General features: G+C 39.4%; 3 protein-coding genes across 4 annotated transcripts in view; all 3 read right to left on the bottom strand.

Annotated features, from left to right (window-relative positions):
* Positions 1-424, bottom strand: part of cxadr (CXADR Ig-like cell adhesion molecule) — a 35,761-nt gene extending 35,337 nt beyond the window's left edge. Inside the window, exon 1 of the mRNA XM_046409757.1 lies at positions 216-424. Coding sequence (XP_046265713.1) covers positions 216-267 — 52 coding nt within the window. The 5' untranslated portion in view covers positions 268-424. The remainder of the gene's footprint in view (positions 1-215) is intronic.
* A 1,249-nt stretch (positions 425-1,673) lies between these two features.
* Positions 1,674-6,609, bottom strand: btg3 (B-cell translocation gene 3). Its single transcript, XM_046409758.1, has 5 exons — positions 6,472-6,609; positions 5,334-5,540; positions 3,558-3,695; positions 2,654-2,846; positions 1,674-2,238 (listed from the first exon to the last, which is right to left on the bottom strand). Exons 2-5 carry the CDS (start codon positions 5,504-5,506, stop codon positions 2,035-2,037), a joined length of 708 nt encoding a protein of 235 aa, XP_046265714.1. The 5' UTR covers positions 5,507-5,540; positions 6,472-6,609; the 3' UTR covers positions 1,674-2,034.
* Positions 6,610-8,025: 1,416 nt separating this feature from the next.
* Positions 8,026-24,579, bottom strand: c14h21orf91 (chromosome 14 C21orf91 homolog). Of its 2 annotated transcripts, XM_046410721.1 has the most exons (6): positions 24,420-24,579; positions 22,289-22,422; positions 21,789-21,815; positions 13,102-13,605; positions 11,504-11,566; positions 8,026-10,562 (listed from the first exon to the last, which is right to left on the bottom strand). In XM_046410721.1, the coding sequence occupies exons 2-6, from the start codon at positions 22,413-22,415 to the stop codon at positions 10,390-10,392; spliced, it is 894 nt and encodes a 297-aa protein (XP_046266677.1). In that variant the 5' UTR covers positions 22,416-22,422; positions 24,420-24,579; the 3' UTR covers positions 8,026-10,389. The 2 variants fall into 2 exon arrangements, with proteins under 2 accessions (XP_046266677.1, XP_046266679.1); XM_046410723.1 differs by lacking the exon at positions 21,789-21,815 and having other exon boundaries at positions 24,420-24,571.

The raw sequence follows: 24,579 nt of genomic DNA, 5'->3' as shown, positions 1-24,579 counted from the left end.
TAACCACTAAAGAAATTAAATATTAATCATAGAAACTTTGAGGCAATGGAAACGTATCCTTCGATTTTAAGTTATCGAAAAGCGTCAGATTCCATGAAAACGCCAGTGCTAACGTTGACGTTATTGTAACGTTACACGGCTGACCAGAGTCTCGCTGCCGTTTTAGTGAAAAATTACAATCAAACTAGCTAAGCGGTAGGTGACACAAAACTTACCTGCAAACAGGCTCAACAGTAAACAGAAGAACCGCGCTATCGAAAGCTCCATTCCTGTTCCAGCTATTCCACGACTTCTTCGGTGAAACTTGGTCAGCTAACTTATGCTGAATTCGAGGGAGACGCGGCAGCCCAGCTCGACCAAAGCATCCAAACTCCACTCCTCCTCCTCCTCCGCCGCTCTCTGCAGGTGCACAGCGGATCGCGCCGCAGGGAGTCACGTGACACACGGTCTTCCCGAAGGAAAGGCTGTGGTGCCCCCTGCCGGACGAACAAGAAACCTCCCTAGCATTTATTAACAAAGACTCTGTTGTTTTCCTCCATGGTTCCCCCTTGTGCGTCTCGTCCAGGTGCCGCCCTTGAGGACCTAAACCCGTTTATGTAACTTTATGGGAGGCTTTGCCTACCACCCTAGAGGGAAAGCAGTGCCCATCCAGGCATATAAAATTGTCAAGGCCTGAGCAACGTCAGAGTCATTACAGTGGCATTTAATCATTGCTTATTTGTGTTCAACCAGTATTTCCAAGACCAAAGGAGACTTAGTGTTATATTTCCAAAGGATTAAACAACATTTTTATTCCTTATTATTCCTCTAACGTTTTTAAAATTAGTTTCACAATTTATGCATATCTTTATTAATTTATTTATTATTCTTGACCATCAATCCCATGTCTATTTATCAAGGTACTAAAACTGTGGACTTAATAAGCGTCTTGCACACTTCCTAATTATTCTTATGGTGGGTTGAAGTGATGTTTGGATTGAACATAGTAATACTGTCAATTTGCTGCCCAGCAAAGAGAACACCTGGCTGTGACCCAGACCAGCATAAAATGATGGTGGTGCTCCAGTATAGCCAATCTTGACCATACAAGTCAGAGAGCAAATATTTGCAATTTGTTAAAATAAAGAATATTTCTACACTGTGTGTGATATTATGCATATATTATGCAGTATACTGAAGGGTTCTTGAACACCAAAAATAGATGCACAGGCAGTATGTATTGTAATGCATTAAGAGTTCACAGCAATACTCACATCTCCATTTAGGCCTGTCAGTATCTAGTATCTGAAAAGACTGCCACCACACAAACAATGGAACTTAATTGGTTGTGCTAATAGCATTTGAAGATTACACTTGAAAAATTATCCTGGTGAACAAACCCTTCGAGCTCAACATTACCACAAAATGCATGTTAAACCGTCAGAACAGTGCAACATATGTCTCTAACAAAAAGTGTCCTGCTCATCAGTGGGTCAGAAACACCATGTAACTACAATGTCCCCATGTCTGAGTTCAGCCCTGATATTTTCAATTTCTCTTCTCCAGTCATCCAACAAATAAAGGCAAAAGCCAAAAGCCAAACCACAGACATGCCAAAAAACCAAAAAAAAAAAAAACCAAAAAACTTGGAGCACCCTTTATCAAAACACCAAAACAATAAATATGGCACTCCATGATGCTTGAAAACCGTGTTTAATAAAACTCCGTAAATTTAAGCCTAGACATCTGACAATTCTATACTATGAATAAATAAAACATTTTCTCACAAAGGACAATAGGTGGCACACATTACATGGATACCTCCATTGTAAAAATACAGTACTTCAGAACTACATGTGTAGTATTCCAATTTCATTATCTAATACAAGTGATTTATACTACTCTAACCAATGGTCTAAAGTGCAAAATACTTTTCTCAAAAACAATCGATATGCAAGCTATAAAAATTGATATTAAAAAAAGAAAAACATTGGTCAGTCACCTTAACCTGTCTTCAGCTTTAATGTCCAGTGTGAACAATAAGTACCATGATTCCTAAGTGTAACAATATGCCAGATTTTGGTTTGTGTCCCAGTATCCAGAACCTCCTCTATAGGAAGGAGGCACCCACAGATTATGCTTCAAAGTGTGTGGGGCTCTGCTGCGAGGCCTGAAGCTGTAGTGAGGCCGCGGAAGGACGTGACCCTTCCCTGGTACCATCTTCTTAGGATGCCACGTAGGAGCAGCTGGATTCATCGCCTTAAAAGGGAAAATGAAAATCAATAAAAGCTGCCATCAACTACAACACAAACAATCCTAGCCCAAGACCCCATTAAGCACCCGATTTTCAGTTACTGCGCAAAATAACTTATTTGAGCCCAGCATATTAACATCACATCAGCGTTTCATTGTAGTTTTGTCAGTATATTGACAAAAAGTCAATGGTCAGGATGGCATCATTGCTGATCATAATCAAAAGAAAGCATGTAATATTTCAGTAAGTTACTAATAACTTACTTGGAACCTTGCTTTGCTGCTTACTGACCCACTTGCCTGAACCTGCAATGTTTTTGTAAACTGACCCAAACTTGATGAAAACTTGCTATTCGATTGAGTCTGTGTGTCTGTCTTCACACACATACACACAGGAATTACAAATTTTATTGTACAATACCTGGTGATCACGGCAGGTGTTGGAGATAGTGAGGGGCGATGTGTGCATGCTCTCTTCATCAGAGGAAGATCCTGAGTGGTAGTCTGATGTCACTCTCTCCAAAGCACTTGTCACCTTCTTTGCAACATCTTTGTCCTCCTCATCATCGTTAGAGAAACTGGCCACAGAGAAACAAGGATTCTGCTCTCCATATCTAATAACAGGAATAGACAGAAAACACATTACACAATAGGTCTGGACAATTATTGAACAGATGTGTGTAAATTAAGGTTGTCATAAGTATCAATACTTCATTGATACTGCAAACCACAACAACACAATGTGCACCAAAAGTACTGAATTAAAAAAGAAATAAATAAATAAATAAAAAATCACTCAGATTTTCAACCCAAAGTTGCACAGATGTTAACAGTAGCACACCTGTTGGTACTGAGTATTGTGTTTTTGCACATGCACATACATACAGTATTCTGGTATTGTGGGAACTTTATCAGTGAGCCAAAGATTAAGTTGAAAAAGGTTTTTATTGCAAATGATTTTTCTTATGCCATCAACGACTCCAGTTTAAGTGATCCTGAAAAGTTCAGGATTAGAAAGTCCAGAAATGGCCGACAAACTAAATAAAAAAAAAATGACTGCATGTGGCAATTAGGAGAGCGTTAATCTGTTCAAACTCCAAGCTACATGGATATCAGTGACTGTAGATATGAGTAAACTGTGAGCAACTGTTTTATATTGTTAGAATAACAACACACACCAATTACTTTTCTTAACTTTGTAAAACCACTCTTCCAGTGACATTTTACAACAGTTAAAGTTTTAAAGTCTTTCAGTTGCATTACGTTAAAGCAACCATCGTCGTCTCCCCCCCCCCCAGCAATTTGTGGCAAATTTAAAGTCTCACCTGCAACAGACCTCCCCAGGGTCCACCCACAATGTGAGCTCACGAGGCAGTCTCAGGTCACCGTACTGAACTCCACTCTCCAGGCAGGCCCGAAGCAGCTCTGGATCCTGCCTGTGGAACCTGTTAACTCTGATGCACCTGCAGAGCACAAACAACGGGCGTCATTTTAAACAGTCTGAACGCTGCCTCTACCACTCAGTGTAAAGGCCTTCATACAAAACACTAACTGCAACTACTACCCTGATTAAGTCGAGACACTGCGTAAAGAGTAAAAACAGAATCAATCATTTGCAAATCATTTTGACCTATATTCACCTGAATTCAGCATTAAGACAAGGTTATTTTTAAGCAGAAACAAAATTGCTTTTCTGTAAATATACACCAATTCAGAATTTGATACCTTCCAAATCTCCCAAAAAAAGTCAGGACAGAGGTATATTTACCACAGTGTGACAATACCTTTTCTTTTTAATCACACAGTAAGTGTTTGTGAACCGAGGATATTCTTCTACCATTCTTGGTTGATATACGCCTTCAGCTGCTTGACCCTGGGGTCTCTGTTGTCACATTCTGTGCTTCATAATGCACGACACAGTTTCATTGGGTGACAGGTCTAGGCTGAAGGCAGGCCAGTCTATGTTTTAAATGTGATGCTGAAGCCGAGTAAAATAGCAATCTACACAGAGCACAGTCTGGTGTCTAAGTTTGGTGTAGTGACGGCAACATTTCCCATCATGCACAGTGCTGGATTGAGCATTTTGTTAAATTTTGCTGTTTTATGTTTCAAAATGCAAACATTACCTTCTGTGTTTTAATGCGTCTGTTCAGAGCGCAGTGGATCATGCTAGTAATTGTCATTTTTTGTGCTATTGTGAGTTTTAACCATTAGTGACATTGTTGTCCATTCTGACCTTTCACAGGCGTGCTGTGATGCGACTCCCCTCATCCCCCTCTCACCCACCTTCACAGAAAATATGACACTGTATGTTGTTACCTATATTGTGTGTGAACAATAAACTCATTATGCCATGAGTGAGTGCACTGTCTTCAGAAGAACAGTCTTCAGTAATTATTTCACAATTTTGAGGGTTGTCAGTAACTTAGATTAATAAGAATGCCACGCTTGGTGATCAAATCATCCATCTGAAACCTTGAGTAAACATGGCTGGTAATTTGAAAACCGAAGCGATCACAATCACATGCAGGATGTGGCTTGGCATTGTCACAGATTTAATGTTGGTTTTTGGCTTTGGTCCTTACATGCAGAGATTTCTCTAGTCTCTGATCTTTCAACGACATTATGACTCGCAGACGTGAAATCTCTAAATTCTTTGCAACTACGCATAGAGAAACACTGTTCTTTAAATGTTGGACTGTATGTCCCCACAGTGTTTGACAAAATGGTGAATGTCTTTCCATCCTGAGCCTTTCCAAGATGTCTCTTTCATACCTAGTTATGATCCTATCACCGGTTACCAATGAACCAGTTTACCTGTGGAACGTTCCAAACAGGTGGTTTTTAAACAGTACACAACTTTTGTAGCCTTTAGTTGCTCCTTTCCGAACTTGTTTGACACTTGTCGTTGGTATCGCATTCAGAATAAACAAACAATTGATTTTACAAAAATAAATATTTTGTCTTTGTACTGTTTTCAGTTGAGCATGTTTAAAAAAGGATTAGCAAATAATCCCATTCTATTTTATTCATGTTTTACAGAGCATCTTAACGTTTTTGGAATCTGGGTCGTAATAAAAACAGAAGGCATAGAGCAGCACCTGTACGCCTGTCCTTTGCTGGGGTTTTCAGGATACCAGTGCCCCTTGAACTTCTCCTGCAGTGCAACAGCCAGCCTCTCAACGAACAGCTCAATCTTTTGCGACTCCAACTTCTCCCCCTTTTTCACAAGCCTCTTCAGGAAAAACACCACAGCTGCAATTTCTCTCCTCATATTTCACATACGTTTCATTACGTCCAGACAGTCTCTGTAAGCAAATTAACATTAGTCAGATGAGCAGCAGGTTTCTGTTTCAATGACAAGATGATAGCTGGGGAAAAAGCAACAAAACACTACAAATTGTTTAAATAAGTTAAAATCAGAACTGACTTCCAGATGGTAACGTCTTCCTTTTATTGTGGAGTAAACCTCTTTGCGTTTTTGACAAGCAGAACTACCATTACACATTTCTGAGACCTCTGAGAAACCAACTCAAGGGTTGATATACTGTAGGGTTTTTGGTTTTTTAGTGGTTTGCTTATCTGCTACACCAAATCCGTTTAAAAAACCTATTCGTGTGCTGTGTAAGAGAACCTACCAAGACTAGTGACGTTTTCAAGCCTTTGCAAATCCCTTTCATGAATGCGAGCTAAATGTCCATGTGCGCCTGGAAACAATAGCTGTTTTAGAGATTATTTTTGTTTAAAATCACAAACTGAATAATATAGGCACTAATACAATTAAAGCTAATGTTTCTTGTTTTTATTCAGATTCTAGTGTCTTCAGTTAACGGTATGGCGATTATTAATGTTTTCCAGAAAGGCGGGCAGTGACGCACAAATTCCAGTTACCCACGCTTCAGCACTCTCCATAACACTGGCCACTGTATCCAGCTAGTGGGCTAACGCGGCCAGCATAACGAAATGGCGCCGAAATGCTTTTGAAACTTAGTTTCAACCTCGTGGTGAACATATAAGAATTTTCCCTCAACAGAATATATATAGCTATTAGCTGCATAGGTAATGTGCTGGGTCAACGCTAACAGCCTCATGTTGCTAACAAACACAGCAACTGCTCTATAAATACGATAACAATAGTATGTAATAGTTATAATAAATTATGATATACTGACATACAACTCATATCAAAAACACTAACATAACATAGTGAGACACGAGGATAAAAAACGTTTGACTCACCTTTTCTTCTGAAATGGCCCAACATGCGAGCAAAAAATGAATGGCAGAGGGAAGTTGGCCAGCAGAAGAACCCTTGAGGTTCGGTTATAAACCCCGCCCTTTACAACACAATTCCCGCCCGCCGATCATTCTCATTGGCTCCAGGGAGAAGAATCGAGCGCCGTCATTGGTAGAAAATTAGGTAGTGAAAGAGTGAGTCATGCCAATTACTGTTATGACTCATAGCGTCAGGCATGTGTTTTTTGTTTGTGCAGTGGCTGCATTCACTGATGTAATTTCATCATGAATATAGCCAACCCTGGTCGACATTAATACAAAACAATGCATTTACAATGAAAGTAAATAGAGTTTATTGTTTTTGGTGTGAAATTTTTAATATAATCCAATTTAAATGTAAGCCGATGCCATTTACGTAATTAACTAGTTTCAAGTTGAACTGTTGGTTACTGTGGGTTAATGTGTTGTCACTGTACCTGATCTAATTGTGAACCTATGGATTTGCCAAAGTCACCTTCTCAGCTACATGTATGGGGTTTTTTTCTACGAGATCTGAGTGGTATACTGAGATATTAGTAAGAGCAAAAAAACATATGATAAATAGGAGGGAAAGTGCACCAACTGCAACTAATCTCTTAATTTAATTTGAGGCGGACGTTTTGTATGGACAAGGATACGTGCTTGCAGATGACGGCAATAATATGAAGAACATTAAAAGTAAATAATTCCATGAAATGTCCCAGTTTTTTTATATTAAAGCTTCTCAGAATCCTACCAAAAGCTACTTGACCTTTTGCCATTTGACCATGTGAATATTTCCCGGAAACCAGCTGGATTATTTGTAGGTCAATACAAGCTGTTATCCACAAGGGGGCAGCCTTCAGCCTCCACATACCACACAATGAAACAGGCGCCGTCTGAATGTCTCTAAATCCGAGAAATCAACAATTGAGTTATTCTTTTTTGTACTGATTCTATTAGTCTCAGTATCGTTATACTATTTATTATGCATGACTGTGCATAAGGAAAACAAGTATTTCTTAACAGATCTTACAGCTACTTACAGCTTATTCTGATGAGCTGTCACTTTTCTCTTTTCATTGGATTTTTCTGTTGTTTTTCTTTTTGTTTGTTTGTTTTGTTTTTGTTTTGCACCCATGTGGGGAAGAAGCCATTTTTCAATAATGTGAATATTAACAACCCCCTTCAGGGGTGTAGTAGGATACTGGTATTAACAATAACTATCATATTAATTACAGACTCTCCCTCCACCTCACTAGTATATTGAGTGGAATTTTTGCAGAAAAGTGAAAAAAACAAACAAACAAACAAACAAAAAAAAAACAATACGCAAAGATGAATTTAATGGATAAAGATTTTTTTCCCCAATATTCTAAAGATATCTTGATAATATTGTTATATTGGATTTGTTTGGCCACAATAACGGCATAGTGTAAATCTGATATTATGACAGCTGAGCCCCCACACTACTGATAACCACTGAAACTTTTCGTGCCCTCACAGTAAGGGCCACAATCGTGAGCATATCAGCTTATGTAGTAAAAATAATTTAATTTTATTGCAATATTTTACAAAACAATACAAACTGATACTTAAGCACAAATCAAACGGCTGCGTAAGGTTCATGAGCACACACAATAAATAGAATGTAAAACATCACACGACACAAATGCAGTCTTGTCCAACATTAGAAAACAAATGAGTCAAGTCTAAAGGAAGAAGCTGGAAGTGTTACAGGTATGCTTACATCTCCAGTAAATGATAATGAGACCACCAAAACAGACAAACAGAACTAGGCAGCCTGAATTTTCAGCAGAGCAGCCACGTAGGCCCAGGCATGTTTCCACACTACACAAAATTACACAGCATTCATTAAAAAAAAAAAATAAAATAAATCACAAAACTGAAATGCATTAAGGAATACTCTCATACACTCAAGCACACTGAACATAGTTACCAAGATAAAAGTTTAAAATGGAGCTAAAATATTTGCCTTTAAACCCTAAAAGGGGTCAAATACATTTCATCTCTTACAAAGAGAGCAGAAAAGACACACCGACAGTTTTTCTACACATCAGTCTGATTATAGACTCGTCTTTCCATAGCTTATTGTGCTCGAGTAGCTCTGTGACCTCCTCTGAGGAAAACTCAGATAACCAATAATCTTCGAGATATTTTCTACTTAATAAGGCTTCTGATTTATTTGTCTCTTTCTTGCATAGGGTTCCTGAATAATAAAGTAAGCAAAACTGTTACTGTTCATCTTTGTCTCCTTTTGTTCAAAAATCAAGAAGCTCCAGAGGCACAGTAGACTATCCTGTTTGTATTGCTGTGACATTAACTAAGCTCTCACACATCAATACAAAAAAAGAGGGCAACACAAGTTAAATCTGCACATAAAAAGACAAATGAAAAAGATAAATAAAACATACGGCATGAGTACATCAACACTTTTGCAGTAAAAATCTCTGGTTCATTACAACACACACTGAACCAAACAAAAAAAAGAAATATTTAAGCCACAGATGTTTTAAATCAGTTTGGTATTGCATTCTTCCTCTATTAATGGAATCTAAGTCAAATGCTTGTAGTTCATATGTAAAACCAAACAAATACAGACTTTGGTTTGGCAGCTAGACTTCTTTTCCAACGGTTTCCTCTTCCGACAGTGCTCGTTCAGCGTATAGCCACACATACGACTTGTGCTTGACAGCTATACAACAGACAAAAAAACAGCTTTGTACTAAGTATCAAGTAAATCTCACCAACAATACTAGTCACTACAAACCCAAACGTTGAGTTAAAAACAAAATACCTTTAAGCGAGTATATTAACTTTAGGAGGGTATATTAACTGATAATTATTAACTGATATTTTCAACCAGCTGTTACAAAGTATTAGGTCATAGACACTCCCAAAATAGTCATCACCCTCACAAACAAAAACCTGTACAGCTAGAACAATCTTGTTCACCTCCACACTCTGATTTGTCTTTATTGCAATGATGCTTTAGGGGACTTTTGGGTGTTGTCTTGCATATGCCTTTTTCCAGATTAGCCAACTACTGATGAATCTATCTGATCCACAAAGTGAAAAATATATCAGAGCAGACCATTTTACACCATCATGTCTAATCAGGACAGTATGAAGGCAACTCTAACACTCACATTCTAAGCCATTATATTGCCTGTGTGCAGCTGTAGGAAAATGCTTAAAGCTTGTTAATGCTTAATATTTGAAAAGCAATCCAACACTACTGCTGGTAGTGCATGACTGTACGATTATGGCATAGTCTAACTAATCTGCATGAAGTATTGCTGTAAACAACAAGCTGTAACTCATCACTGTCCATGGAGAGCCATCAGGTAACATATGGAGGAGTATTAAACAGTGCTAAAATCCATATTTGAATATATGAAGCAAAACAAGTAAACAAAATGTATCTACAGAGAATAAAACCTAGAATGTTTGTCAGCAAACTAAACAAAAACAAAAACAAAAAAAAATAAAACCATCAGCAACCATTTGCATTATACAGACACACTGTTTTTCAGACTGGATTAAGGTAAATCTTGAAAGATGTTCTTTGGGATCATGCCCAATATGGACATGTCCTCGCTGTTCAGCAGGGCTAGGAACTCTGAGCTCCATTTCACTGGGTATTGACCTGCATCCTGGGTGGAATTCAGGTCATATGCCAAACCACCATTAATCCTTGCATCATCACTGCAACCACGAGAACGGAAGGCCATGTCATCCCAGCCCTTAAAGCTGCTCTAAAGCAGATATAGTATCTCAACGTCACCACAGTGTCAGAAAAGTCACTTAGTATACATAAAGACTTATTCAGCCTTTCTGCAGTCGGCACACTGAAGTGTTTTTCAGCTTCTTCCTAGCACCTCACTCCACAGGGCCACTGCTGCTGCTGGCCTTGACCCCGGCCCTGCTAATGTGCAGCCAGGGCAGCTTGGCACAGTTCTTAAAGAGCTGCTCGATGGCGATATGACGCACGTGCAGCTCCGACGCCAATGAGTCTTTTTCCTGTACAGCCACAGTCAGCTCCTCAAAGACCTCTGTGGAGGGAACAGAGAGAGTGGGGCAGGGAATGGGAATCAGTGTTGTTATTCACACACACACACACACACACAAGGTCAGCTTATACAGAGACTAACAAATGCGATCAAGAAAATCAGTAATACAGAATACTGAAGAAGCAGAGATCAAAGACAGCATGACAGAAAATTCATCATTCACCACAACAAAAAAAGTCAAGGTTCAGTGAGTCAAGGATGTAAGAGCTATGCAGCTGAGGAACAGTTTATGAACATGGAAAACAGCCAGCCACGCACACATTAGACTTCACTTCAGAGGGTTGCTCATATTAGCCCATGTAATTTCCCTCTTGACCTGGACCAAAGTTACAACTTGTGTAATTTGATCACTTACTGAGGATGAAAATATTGAGAATGTTTGATGATGATTGGGGTGTTAATTAAAAATGAGGGTGACCCTGCTATATCAGTTGTTTCATGGTCGAGTGGGTACTTTCATCTTACTGAGGTTTTAAAAAAAGAAAAAATCGAATGAGATGAGATGTGCGCAGCTTAGCTGTTGCCATGTATAGCAAACAACAGGTCTACGTGATGAAGAATGGAGTGAACAGAGAGGCAGGATATGCATGAGTGAGCACCACACAGTGTCCAGTTCAACACAGCTGGTCACATGGAAGGAGAGCATGTGTTGACTGGACAAGCCCTGCAGTCCATATTAGTCCCAGCTTCATTGAGTCTCATGTTTTGAAACTCATCCGAGAATGCTGGAAGTTAAAACACTGCTTACTGATGCTGCTTGCTAGGGGCTCCAAGAAGCTAATATGGGGATTTATCAGAGATGATCATTATAGTATATCGTAATGCATGTTGATTATTTAAAGTGTTGAACTTTATATTAAAAGTTGGTGTTCAATCAGCTGCACTGTACAACTTAACACAGAATGGCAGTAAAAATCACTTACCTTGAATCTGCATCAGTAGTTGGGCATTCAGCTGATGGAGTTCATCCACACTCATTTTAGTCACTTTGAGAACAAAAACAGTTTTAATTAGTCACACAGCAGCTCATTCACATGTGTTAACAGATGCTTTGTGGTTGCACTTAAATATGATGAACTTCTGTTGCTCTTAGGCCTCTCTGTCTTCGCTCATTTTAAAATGCTAATATGGCTGATGACATTACCCTGTATTTTGGTTTATTTTGTCAGACAGTGTCTTATGATGTTAACTGATCAGATTTGTAATGACTGCTGATCAACACAGTATTTGTTAGCTGGGGTTAAATTTCACACTTATTCTGCTATACAGTATGCTGGATTTGGCTGCATCAAGCACAGCCTAGTTGATGTCAGAGAGGAAGAGGGAAAAGAATTTTAACTGATCCATCTCCCTCCATCCTTCCCTTGTTTTTCTCCTATGTCTAACCACTAACAAAAAAATAGTTTTATTGTGAATGTATGTAGACACAGTCAGAAACAAAATAAAATTCATTGTTAAAAATGAATTTTTAAGTCAACAGCAAACAAATACGGGCATTTATGCACATTCACAAACAAATTTCGTGCTTCGAGGATGCAGGCTGCTTCGATAAAAACAGATCCAATGTGTTAAGGTAGCACAGTGGGGAAAAGAACAGCCAGGTGAGACACTCTGGACACAGCTGGTGGACACACACACCACTTAGAATGGCAGCTGATTGTTTTCAGCAGCTATGGTGGATCTTTTAACACGGGTTATTAGTATATCATTATCTAAATACTTGGTTCACATTAAAGATATGAGGGTAGCAAACAACATGTCTTGTCTGTTAAATATCAATATGTATTGGTTTTGATGACTAGTCCTGTTAGTACTGTGTGTTCATTAGTTTTTTAATAACTGTACACAGGAATATTCTTGGATCAGAAGGAATGAGTTCACGGATAGAACAAAGTGCTGTAATTAGTAACTAGTAGTATCGGTTACATTCTATTAAGTAGCTATGAACAAACCAGTAGGAAAACTGATGCTGCATCAGGTTCCTGTCCATTTTTCATTGTGAATTTCCCCAGTGAGGGACTAATAAAGACCTGCCTTATCTCATCTATCTTATTTGCAGGTTGCTCAGAGCAGTGAGCATTGTCAGGATGACGATGAGTTAATGTAGAAATATGCGCACAAATCAAGTACAAACCTTGCAATTGTGAAATGCCTGTCGTCTTTCATTTAAAAGGAATCTGTAGTCATGAGCTGCTTTAGTTGTGATAGGACATGAGAAAACCAAGGATATATAGTTTCTCAAGGATTTAAGAAAATCTGCTTTTCTCTAGCAAAGATGAAGATGAAGGACAGACCAAGGACTACATCTTCTGTTCCTGTGTTACTGTTTTGTCTGCTGCCTTTTAATGAGTAAGCGCTCTGAGCTTTGAGACCATCACGGAGGGCAGGGTGATCCATTTTTCTTGACATATTGTCTATACTCTTGTTCCATCAAAAGAAGAAAATAAATCAACCTTCCACAGCTGTTTCAACTGCACACTGACAAAGCTAAAGTTAAAAAAGAGAATCCAACTTAACTCACATTCATCTCTGCTGTGGCCCTGGTGTCTGTGCTGCGGCTGTTGTCCTGACGATGGGTTGCGGTTGTGCAGACCTTTCCTGCCATCACTGGACCAAACGTCAGACTGTGTATCCTGCAGCAGACCCAGCTGCTCCGCTGTGTGGCACTCCAACATCCCCATGGCATAATCAGGCAGCCCTGTTGCTTTGCCCTTGTCCCAGCAGGGTGTATACCGGGGCACCTGGGCATCTGACTGGGGAAGTAGCTTGCAGTCACTCTGCTGGCTGTAACAAAATAGCTTTCCACCTCGCCTGCTAGGGCCATTGGAGGAGACAGAGTCTTTGTTCTGGGCATACTGGATGATGCGGTTCAGTTTCTGGCTGAGGGCCAGCTTCATACCCTCGTAGGCACTTCGGGACACCTTGGAATGTGACAGCTTCTGGTTGGCAATGAGGTGGCATTTCTCAAAGCAGTCTCTGTGGCCACGCAGGGACTTCGAGTGCAACAAGGTAGCAGGGGAGACACCTGTGTTCACACAGAGACACAAAGCAACGAGTCAGTGGGCCAAATTCAACTAAAAGCGACAGCTATACAAACAAAACTTACAAAGACTACAAAAATACAGTGAACTCCAAAATGCAGGGCTCCTAACCCATTAAAAAGTACATGAAGTAGTTGATAAGGAGTAAAGCAGCAACAAGAAACATTGAAATATATGATGTTAACTGACTGAAATTGCCACAGAAAATAACAGTAAACCAATATGAAAGCAAGCTAAAACTGGCAGACTGACCTATCGTGATCTCTCTGTGAAAGCTGCTTAGTGTGCAGTGGATTAGCCTGCAGACCGTTGAGATATCAGGGATAGTAGATTAACCCAGTCTCAAGGCAAACACATAAAATATATTTGGAACATTTTTCTGAGCAACAGAAGAGAGGAAGGTACACAGAGTGTTTTCTGTCTAAACAAATCACCATTTCATTCATTAACTTATCGGTTTTCAATATATACTTGTCCAACAGCAAGACAGATGCAAATACAATTTTGAAAACAGCATTCATACGTGAGTCAGTATCAACAGAGGGTGAATACAGGTCTCAGAAACAAAGGATGTAGAAAAAAACAACTCCTGTACATGATGTGATGTTCTATAATGATGACTATGTTCTTTTAAAATACATTTATTAGTAAGAAAGGTTTTGCTTCCAGGATCCGGTCGAAATAGGTCACACTGCATCCATTTCAGCATGCACAGAGGAAATTAACAAGTAGCAAGCTGACGAAAATTATATTAATCTCTTAGCAAAATAGGCCAAAGCTTGATAAACAAAGGGAAGCTGAGCAAACGAGAGTGAAAGGTGTGTGTTTGTGTACGTGCAAGAGACAGCAGATGAGGTTTAAATGAGAGTGTACTGCACAGGCATTTGTGCCTCAATGCTTGCATGTCTCAGGAGACAGGTGTACATGTTGCAGCCTGAGGTGAGATTAGTCACTGTTGTTCATATAGATTTAAAGAGCTCACTTAGTTAGCTTTGCCGTCCATGTGCACCAGCAGACAGATGACCACAGGAAACCACAGGTTACATTACATGTCCACAGTACAATAGATACACAGAGCCCAGCTTGAGCTTTCAGTTTCCTTTATCAGGCATTGTAACAGCCAATTTGAATAGTCAGTAACTGTCATCCTGCCAATATAGGAAGTACTCAATTGTTAAAGACTTCTTGATGATACAGATGTAGTTTTTTGTAGTTTTACAGGAGAGAAACTGGGCTCAATTAATTAAAATTATAAATAATAAAATATATACAAAGTCAAAACAGGAAAGCCTTACAAATAAATGGGCCAAGGGAACAACTTAATTTGTTACATGTTATATTAATGGCAATACAGACAATAGGAAAACAATTTTGTCTGTTAGTAAAAAAACAAAACAGCAAAGGACTGTAATTCTCCTCACAAGGCAGTTATAGACACTTTAGCACACTCGATAAAGTTGTATGAAGACCAGATGGAACGTAGGTTAACTGAATAGATGCTCCTTCAGATGTGATGACCTTTCTTTGAAAACGCTGTAAGTTGACAGAAAATCTGTTTTAAGCACCAATTTGCATGGACGGCTTTCTTGAGATAATTCAGTCCTGCGACATGTCCCTGGATGTCTTTTGAAAAAGCTTGCTGTATGCCTCTAGAATTAAAGCAAACAGCCCATACCTAATATGGGACAACATTAGTGGATCTTAAATGCCTCAGTACATAGGAAAGTTCTAGACCCTTACACAACTGCGTGTGCAGAGATCTATTTTTAACTTCTGCATATTTGTGTTGTGACCTGAGTGCCTAAAAAGACTTAAGAATGGATTAGTATTGTGAGGAGGGAACCACAATATATATATATGTACATATACCAGTATACATAAGGTATGCGAGTCATGTGGGAGAATATTGCCTACTGACTGGCCAATGAACCTCCAAAATAAACCTTTACTAATAACTGCCTTTCCCTTTCTGCCTATCAAACAGCCACATTATAATCCGATCAGTCTCAGTCTTTGAACAACCATAAAAACACACAGCTACCATTTGCCTAGCAGAAAAATCATTGGCCCACAACCAGGCCAGCGCACCACCAGACAAAGACCTCACTCCAGCTAAGCAGCTTAGCACTACTGTCTTTCATGGTTGCACACATAAATGCGGGCACACACACATACTATTCACTGGAGGTGAATCAACATTGCTCAGCTGTGACAGTTAGAGACATTAACCAATGAGTTTGTTTTTTTTCCTGTTCCTTTGTGAAGAAGGAGTCAGAGTTAGTCTGTCATTCAGTGAAACAACTGACAAAGGCAAAGCACAGAAACAGGCTTAGGTCTAACCGAGTTGTGTTGCTCATGGTTTTCAGCGGTTAATTAGTTGTTCCTGAGAGCAAACAGAAATGATTCTACACCCTTAAGATCAGGTTATCCGAGTGTCATTTAAAAGTGGCGTAGGTTAATTAAAACAATAAACACGGCTCCTATGCTTACAAAGGTCAGATGTTTGGCAGAAAGATCATTCACTATGACTGATATAAATGAAGAACAGGGTTATATGTGAGGTGAACTGAAACCAATTCTCATCAGTAATTAGTAACAACCTTGTGTTTGCAGTCATGGAGAAACTTATTTTAATACTTACAACTGTGCATGAGAAATGTAACCTTAATGTATGTTTGCAGAGCATAATGCAGTCACTTGTTCTGTTTTACATTCAAGTGCAATGAACAAAACTGCTGGTTTTGCTCTGAACAGTATGCATTTGGTGACCAAGGACATTCAATACTTGACAGACATTAGAGGAGACGAACATTTGAGAGTTGGTACCAGGACAAGTGGGACAGGGGTCATCAGTGGTAAGGTGTCAAACTGAGCTGCATGGCACAGCTTACAAGAATGTGCTGTCAGCAGCTGCACAGGCCAACTCGAACACCAACAGAGCAGACATGAACAACAGGGAACTAAACGACACGTGAACTGAAACCACTTGTTAACCACTGCAGGTCTTCCACAACAGCACCTACACACTAGCTACCATTTCACAGCTACACAAAACCACACTTAACAAACTTTACAATAGTTTTATCCTCTGATCCAGCCTAGAAGTCTCCTGAGGGTTACTAAAACCTACAAATATTTAAAACCATATGCACATATCGACTTATTTCTGCCAACATGGTGATTTCAGAGGCACATATTGGCCTCTGAGAACAGCAGAGAACATTATGAATAACAGACTGCTATTACAAAAGACAGTCACATGTGCCTGCCCATTACATGTCATTCATTTAGCTGACGCTTTTATCTAAAGTGACTAACAACACTGCATTCCATCATGACAACACAACCCAACAAATGAAAGAATCACCAGTGTTGCCCACACTTTGATTTTCTGACAGTCCATATAATTTTTTTTTACCATTTAAAAGAAGTAAAATCTTATACATATACATATCTTATACTTATCTTATACAGCTGCATGATGTGCATTGATTCCCTCAGCACCTCCTCTCGTTAACTCTCTCTCTCTCTCCCCCTCTCTCAGAAACACACTGACAACAGATCTGTCTGTGAACAGCCCCTCCTGCACACTCAGAGTCAAAACATGGTGGTGCATATGAGGAAGAAGTGTTGTTTTCTTTTCAAGTTCAATTCCTTAATAAAATCAGGTATGGTAATGACCACAAATGAAGCACCCTTTAGCTCCATTATATCCAGGAGAAGGCAGACATCTTTTCAACCCTCTGCAACTCACCCCAAAGTTATCTAGATGAATAACTAGCAGTACAGATAAGAGGAAAAATATGTATTTTGACTTTGGAATGAACTGCCGCTTTTTTCTAAAAAAAAAAGAAAAAAAAAGAAGTAATAAAGTAAAAAGCAATAAAAGACATGGCTATGTGTGTCCAACAGTGTACAGCACAGTCAGAGACTTTTTTCATTGTAGAGCACCATTAACTGGTATATTTTTGCCTAATTTCCTTGGTTACAAAGCCATTGTTGCATGATAGCAAACAATGAAGGACACTGTATCAGTTGGGCTGTTAGAAATATGTCAGGAATCACTATGAAAAAATAAAGATACAAATACTGAGTATGAAAATTCACAATTTACTGCAAACTCAATCAGTCCACTATAGAATCTGAATAACACCTTGTTTCTACCAACAAACCTATTCAATGAAACTGATTTCACTGTAACACCTTAAACCAAAAACAAAAGCATTCCAATTTATATATAAGACATAGTGTTTTGCAAGAATTTAGGAATAAACGCTACCGAAAGAAGATTGTAATTCATGGCTACCAAATGGAGATGTTGATTGATGTTGAATGGGGATGCACTCCAATTATGAAAAGCAATGAAATGTGACATATGCATTCTGTGCTATTTTATGCTATGTTGCATTTGCGAGTTAATAATACCTGGTGTATCCTACAGTGTAGAGACAATAAAATCTTCAGTCAGTTGACAGTGTAACAAAGATTCACCTTTGCTGCAGCTGCTGTCACATCACTATCCTCAACGTACATCACTCCAGGGTCGGAAAAGATAATTGTCTTTATCAAATTAGTTGCTTGTACTGGCATCATAATCAGTGGTGTAGACTACGTGAAAAAGCTTCAAAAATGTGTGGTGAAACAGCCAATTATTATTGTAAAAGCAGGCAATAAAGAATCAACCCCATGAGACAACTTATTTATATCTGAGCTGCTAATGAGGATAATAAACTTAGCAAAAGGGGATATTTATTCCAACCGTAATGTCACATAGAAAGGAACCCATTGTACATAAAGTGTTACAGTACTAAATTACAGGACACTGAAAGGTGGATCACGCAGGAGTTTCAGCAAATCTGTAGACTCCAACTGTGTTCAAACATACATCTACCACATTCAGCAATATAATTAGGCCTCTCTACACCCCAGGGTGAAGAGTTCACCCACAATGAATGAGCTATTTGCAGGAGCATGGTACAATAGCCCCTGTTAGAGCAGCAACCAGAATCAGCACCAAGTGCATAATTGCAGCCAGTAGGAATTTTTCTTTTTTTTTTCCATTCCAAACCCAGCTGGTAATACTACCAGGCATCAGCAAAAAGTCTGTCTGCATTATGTAAGCAGATAAAGGAATGGTGCTGGGCTTTAGCTGAACCTTAGCAGCTCAGCAGCTTCTCTTGTCTGAGATGGAGAAAGAAGACTGCAAGACCAATAAAGTTAACTATTAAGAAAAGCTTTGCCTGGTTTGAATTATGGTGAACTGAGCACTCAGGTCTTGACAGTAAAGTCTGATAAATGTGTTGACATGTGTGAACTGTTATGAACATCAAATGTCCCCATTTTCATGTGAGAATAAGCAGTTAACAGAAAATTTCTCGAGGTCAACCTTTTTAATTATGTGTCAGATCTGTGAGTTATTGGTGACCTGTCCAGGGTGTACCCAGCCTCTTGCCCAAGGTCAGCTGGGATCGACTCCATCCACCTGTAACCCTCTAAAGAATAAGTGGGTATAACTAATGGGTGAGCTGAGCATATTCTGATTAAATGACTTTCTGCAGTCAAGCAATTTCTTAATTTTTACTGTACCTGTAAGCCTTGGCTGAATGGGAACTCTACTTACAGAACCACTATCTTATAATCTTTGGTATCACAGACATTATAAGGATTGGGTTTTGTGTCAGAGCTTATTCTGGGCAGTCCGAAAGAAGTCCAGATAGGAAAATTATTCTGAAATACATCAGTACAATTAAGCTGAAAACAGCAACATCTCCTCTACAGAAAATGAAAAGTAACTGGAGGCAGGCTGAAGTTGCTCTTGGTGCTTTGGTTCGTCAAGTGCAGTAGCTCTCTGGTTCTCTGCTGTTGTGTGTTGACGCTCAAGGCTGTGTAAACATGAGTAGTACACAGTTCAGATGGTGCAGTAAGAAAATAAGAAAAGAAAGGTTTGAAAGTAGGAAATGGCCAGTTATGCAGAGACTGAGCAATATATAAATAGACAAAACTTCTATTTGGTTCTTTCTCATGGAAGCAGCACATACAGGCCAAAGCAGTTTCCTGAGGAAACAACCACTTGGAGCTACAACAAAGGTTTCACTTCCTTAGAATTCATTCTGTTTTGAACTGTGTTCAACACTTTTGCCACAGACAGCCTTCTCATATACTTCGGCATCTGATGGTACTGTGGGCTGTAGCCTTCATAATACACAACGCTGCACCCTGTCAACATAAACCTCTTGCTCCAAGCTCCTAATCTATCAAAATCTGAAGAGGGCAAATTGGTTTTATTATTTGTGCATTATTTCTGCTTAAGTTGCTGTACAGTACGGCCATACTTCACACTGTGTGTGCGTGTGTGTCAGTCGCTGACGTTTTAACGGACAAGTCTGAACACCCCTATTGCGTGCAAACCTGGCAAGCAGAGCTTGGGTAAGTTGTGGGTGGAAATGAATACTTACACAGTTTGTGAGTTTTACATATAAATGAACATCTGTTACATTCAAGCTTGCTTGCCAAACAAGTTCACACCATGCTACAGACTGCTTTACAGTAGATGAAAATGAAGTTAACAAAGAAATAGGGCACTGTGCATATTCTATGGGGAGATGATATTTTCCTAAACATTTCTAATGAATTTACTTGATAATTTTGTTCCCACTGAATCCATGTAGAAAGTATTACAGAGAGCCTCTGGAACAAATTCTGCTTCTATTGCTTCGTATAAATATTCAAAACTAGCACAGAGTACAAAGGCAATGAATATTCAGCAACAGCAAATTGCCCTTGAGATAGCATGATATTGTTTAGGACAGAAAGGCATTAGGAGGGTGTGTTTGTGTGAATAACAGGAGATGAAGACCATTCTCTTCCCTTTGTATTTCTGTACACTCTATCTGCATGTGGTGATTGGAAGGATGGCACAGGATGAATGAGTACTGTAGCCATAAAGTCTACATGAGGAGTCAGCGGGCCCGCGGCTCGGCCTTAGTTTCCAATCAGCAATTCCTCAAGTAACCACATGCAACTTGGCATGATCTTCTCATACCAATGAAGCACTCGACTGTATCAGAAACATGTGCTTGTCTGCGATTCCTGCCCGTGAGACCCAAGAGTTACATATCAGCCACTTCACTGCCACACACAGGCAAAACCTGTACCATCATAAACAAACAATAGTATTGATGCAGTCTGAGAGCAAGTACCAAATTCGTTGCCTTATTGTATCTAAATGATAAAAAACTTTGAGGACATACTTACATAGTTTGCAAATGTCCCACCATCTGACTTTTTCTACCTCAACATAGCATCCTGGCTCAAACAATAAATGGAGCAAGCAAGGACGTGCTGACCGAGCCATACAAGCAGTCTGTGCACTTGTGGAATGTGGAGAGATAAACACCCATATTCAAAAGCTGGGTTATGTCCTTCAGACAGTGACTCTTATGGGCTGCAAATGAGCAATAAAGGGACAAAAAGCAAAAGTTTACCCAGAGAACTGCATTTAGTTTTAAAACATACAACAGTATGCACATCATCCAGCTACTGAGGAAACAATATGTAAATAAGTGAAACACAGTACTACATGCTACACTTAATACAGGTCAGTCATTTACTTAGAGTGTTTATTTTCACGTGAAGAAAGCCAGCTAACCTAGGGTGCATTCTTCAACCATATTTAAATAGTATTTTCTGCAGAACGAGGATTAAGGAGCTTCAACACTTAGTAACAAGTTTAACATAACTAACTACTAGTCTAACCATGCTTGTCTAAGACTGAGTCTGGAGACTCTTTTACAGCACAAAAGTAATCAGTACTCCCACGCTCAGCTCCCTTACACCATAACAGATTAGGCCTATAAAACCTTTGTGTATTTCCTCCCCCTGTCAACAGAATGTTATACCACTCTGGGAGCTCCATATGATGCTGTTTTACAAGGCATAAACAATCACACTTTCCATAGCAGAAAGTAGCCTTTGAGGATCTATGAGATGAGCGCAGAATGAAAGGCATATCTAATCCCTTTCTGATTCATCATTCTTCAAATAGGCCACTCATTAATTAAGAGATGAAAAAACTTCAAACACATGCTCTGGCGATAGAGTGGCACATCAAACAGGAAATTCACAGTGGCCTGCTTTAGTGAGGGCTTTGGTCCCACAGCCTCATTACCTTGCATGTATATCTTATACCTTGTTCCTAGAGAGAAAAAAAGAAGCAAACTTAAAGGTTCTCAGAATATATTACAGCTCTTGGTGCATATTAACTATGCCCAGGGAGTGATGACCCAAAAGTTAATCCAGGTGTTTCTGTAAGTGTGATTTATTAAGCGATCCAAATGTTGGAGATTGTGGTCAGCCAAAAGCAATGTTAATCTTTACACATATGACTGTATCTATATGAAATTGCTCCATGAAACTAGTGGAGATGAAAATGAATTTTAATTCTGAAAAATATCAGACAGACATAAGTGAGTGTTCAGGAGTTTAGTAGCATGGAGAGGTCTCGCTGGTCTGAAAAAAAAAATAATAATAATAATCCTGAAGGAACTACAACCTGGAGGATGCTTAAAATACTTTGCTAGTACAAACCAGGTGTTTGTGAAGAGTCCATTTTTGTTCTTCACTCTAGTGACCAAACAAGCAATACTTGCCCACAATCATGTTTCTTACCTTCAATGCTGAGCTCAAAGCAAACATGGCAGAACGATAAGGTCCCTGTGTCTGTCTCTAGCTTGCAGACACTGCAGACATTGTCATCATTCAGATCAATGTTCACAAACTGCTCCTCTTCGTCCATGGTGTTTCTGGGGACAAACAAGCAGTGAAACAGAGCACATGGTTAAATACCAGGATCTTACACAACCATGAAGGTATGTTTGGGCTAAGTGGGTCACGCTTTCAAATAAACTTATTAAAATGCATTTTTGGATATTGTCAGCTGGGAAATATTTTTTGGTTCACACTTTTTTTGGTACAAAATGAAGAAGTGTGTTTAGTGAGTGATATTATCAATTACCTAATTACCTAAAAACCTAAAGATTTTCCAGGGATTAATAAAGTTATGTTATCTTACTTAATTACCACACACGCTGATAAAATGGTCCAGCTAACTGATGACATAGCAGACTGAAAAGGTACAGTCTCTCTCTAGTCACCATGTCAACACAATATTGGGTCCTGTGGTGTTAAACACATTCTGATATCCACCCTGCACAAGAACAGCAATCCAAACATTAGTAGTCACATCTTAAAACAACAGTTACCTCTATGGGAAAAGAGCACACGTTTCAAGACTGGACTCAGTTTTAAAATTGGTAAGTATGATGACTTTGGATTATGTAAAGTGACATGTACAAAAAGGAGGGATTAAGTTCCAAAACAGCAGCACCAAAAAGACCGATTGCTGCTGTGTGAATCTCAATTCTTAGATTACAGTACATAAATTGATTACAGTACATAGATTGGGGCAGTCGTGGATCAGCGGTTAGGGTGTCGGACCCGTAACCGGTGGATCGCTGGTTCGATTCCCCGTCCCGGTGTCCATGGCTGAGGTACCCTTGAGCAAGGTACCTAACCCCCACTGCTCCCCGGGCGCTGCACGCGGTCGCCCACTGCCCCGGGTTTGCTGTGTGTGTGTGCACGTCACTTGGGTGGGTTAAATGCAGAGAACAAATTTCGTTGGAGTGAGTTCCCTCCAATGACAAAATATGTCACTTTATTATTTAACTTCTTTGAAGTACATATTCATAACTAGTCCTGAGGAACAACATTTGTTTAGATGGCTTACATTCACAAACTGGTAAAAAGCTTGAAATGCCAAAAAGCAGAACCATTTTAGAGACTACAGAAAAGATAAACATCTGCTATGACATAGTGTTCCTCAAAACAGTAATATACGGTCAGTGTGGCAATATCATGTAACAAGACACCATATTGTGGTATCTGTACCACTGATTTGGCTAAGCACTAATCAGAATATGAAAGTGTGCACAGTTTATTTTATCTTGAATATCTTTTAATTGCATCCCAGAAAATAGGGACTCCAGTAAGTCTAAAAGATTTCAAGTTGTTTTGCTTTGCCAAACAAGGTCTCCAGGTTGCTTACATCCTTTAATTCCACCATGCCAACTATGAGATGACAAAGGGTTGCCAACAGATGAAAAGCAAAAGAGAAAAAATATTTAAGCCTCCAAAACTCAGACACTCTTGTGACTTGTCATAATAATATTGTTAAGGATGCTACAGGTTATGAACACGGGTGGTAACATATCGAAAGCCTCCCCTGTTGTTATATTTAGAAAAAAGAAAGTCTATAAGTCAGAGGAACTGAAAGAGTTCTTAAACTGGACTAAAGGTTGCATTATCCGCAGCTACGAGTTTAACCAAATCTAAGACATTCGATTTAAGATACGATAACACCATCCAGTCTTAGCTTCTAAGCAGACACAGCGTTTTAGATAAATAGCCACTGATAGCAATAACGGTGGTCGGAATCCATTTGAACTTTTCACTCCGCTGGATTCACATATATAACGAACCTTCACAATAAAGGATTATTTTCTGGTCAGAAGCTGCCTTAATACCTGTGGAATGTCATACTGACCTCTAGGCAGTTGTGGTCCCTGTCTAAATGTACACACACCGTTAAACAACTGCTTGCTAACAAGAAGTTAAGCTAGCATCCTCGGAGTGCTCTGGTCTGGCTGATTCGTGACCGTTATTTGGCGCTGTTAAATGTCGAGATATCCAACAAGCTGGACGTACCGTAGATTACTTAAGATCCGGTTTATGTGAAACTCACCTTTATTTGAAAGATTATCTTCGGACAACTGCTCCTTTCAAGCGGGTACCTCAGTTCTCCTTCACCCAAGTGAGCACACAAACATCAGCGCGTCACGGCGATTCCAGCGAAGCTACAGGAACCTCTCTCTCTCTCTTTCTCTCGCCTGTCAGCGGAATGA

The sequence above is a fragment of the Scatophagus argus genome, chromosome 14 (assembly GCF_020382885.2).
Source record: "Scatophagus argus isolate fScaArg1 chromosome 14, fScaArg1.pri, whole genome shotgun sequence".
Lineage (NCBI taxonomy): Eukaryota > Metazoa > Chordata > Actinopteri > Scatophagidae > Scatophagus > Scatophagus argus.
The sequence above is the reverse complement of the archived record's forward strand: the minus strand, read 5'-3'. Positions and strand labels throughout refer to the sequence as shown.

What these genes read in the sequence shown, in the direction of transcription:
- c14h21orf91 (XM_046410721.1), bottom strand. Translation starts at nt 22,415, where the DNA reads ATGGACGAAGAGGAGCAGTTTGTGAACATTGATCTGAATGATGACAAT. An exon ending in GTATAAGATATACATGCAAG is followed by an intron (nt 13,606 to 21,788) that starts GTAATGAGGCTG and finishes GTGTGAACACAG; the next exon opens with GTGTCTCCCCTGCTACCTTG. An exon ending in GGGCCACAGCAGAGATGAAT is followed by an intron (nt 11,567 to 13,101) that starts GTGAGTTAAGTT and finishes TTGTTCTCAAAG; the next exon opens with TGACTAAAATGAGTGTGGAT.
- btg3 (XM_046409758.1), bottom strand. Translation starts at nt 5,506, where the DNA reads ATGAGGAGAGAAATTGCAGCTGTGGTGTTTTTCCTGAAGAGGCTTGTG. An exon ending in AGCAAAGGACAGGCGTACAG is followed by an intron (nt 3,696 to 5,333) that starts GTGCTGCTCTAT and finishes TGTGCTCTGCAG; the next exon opens with GTGCATCAGAGTTAACAGGT. An exon ending in ACACCTGCCGTGATCACCAG is followed by an intron (nt 2,239 to 2,653) that starts GTATTGTACAAT and finishes TTCCCTTTTAAG; the next exon opens with GCGATGAATCCAGCTGCTCC.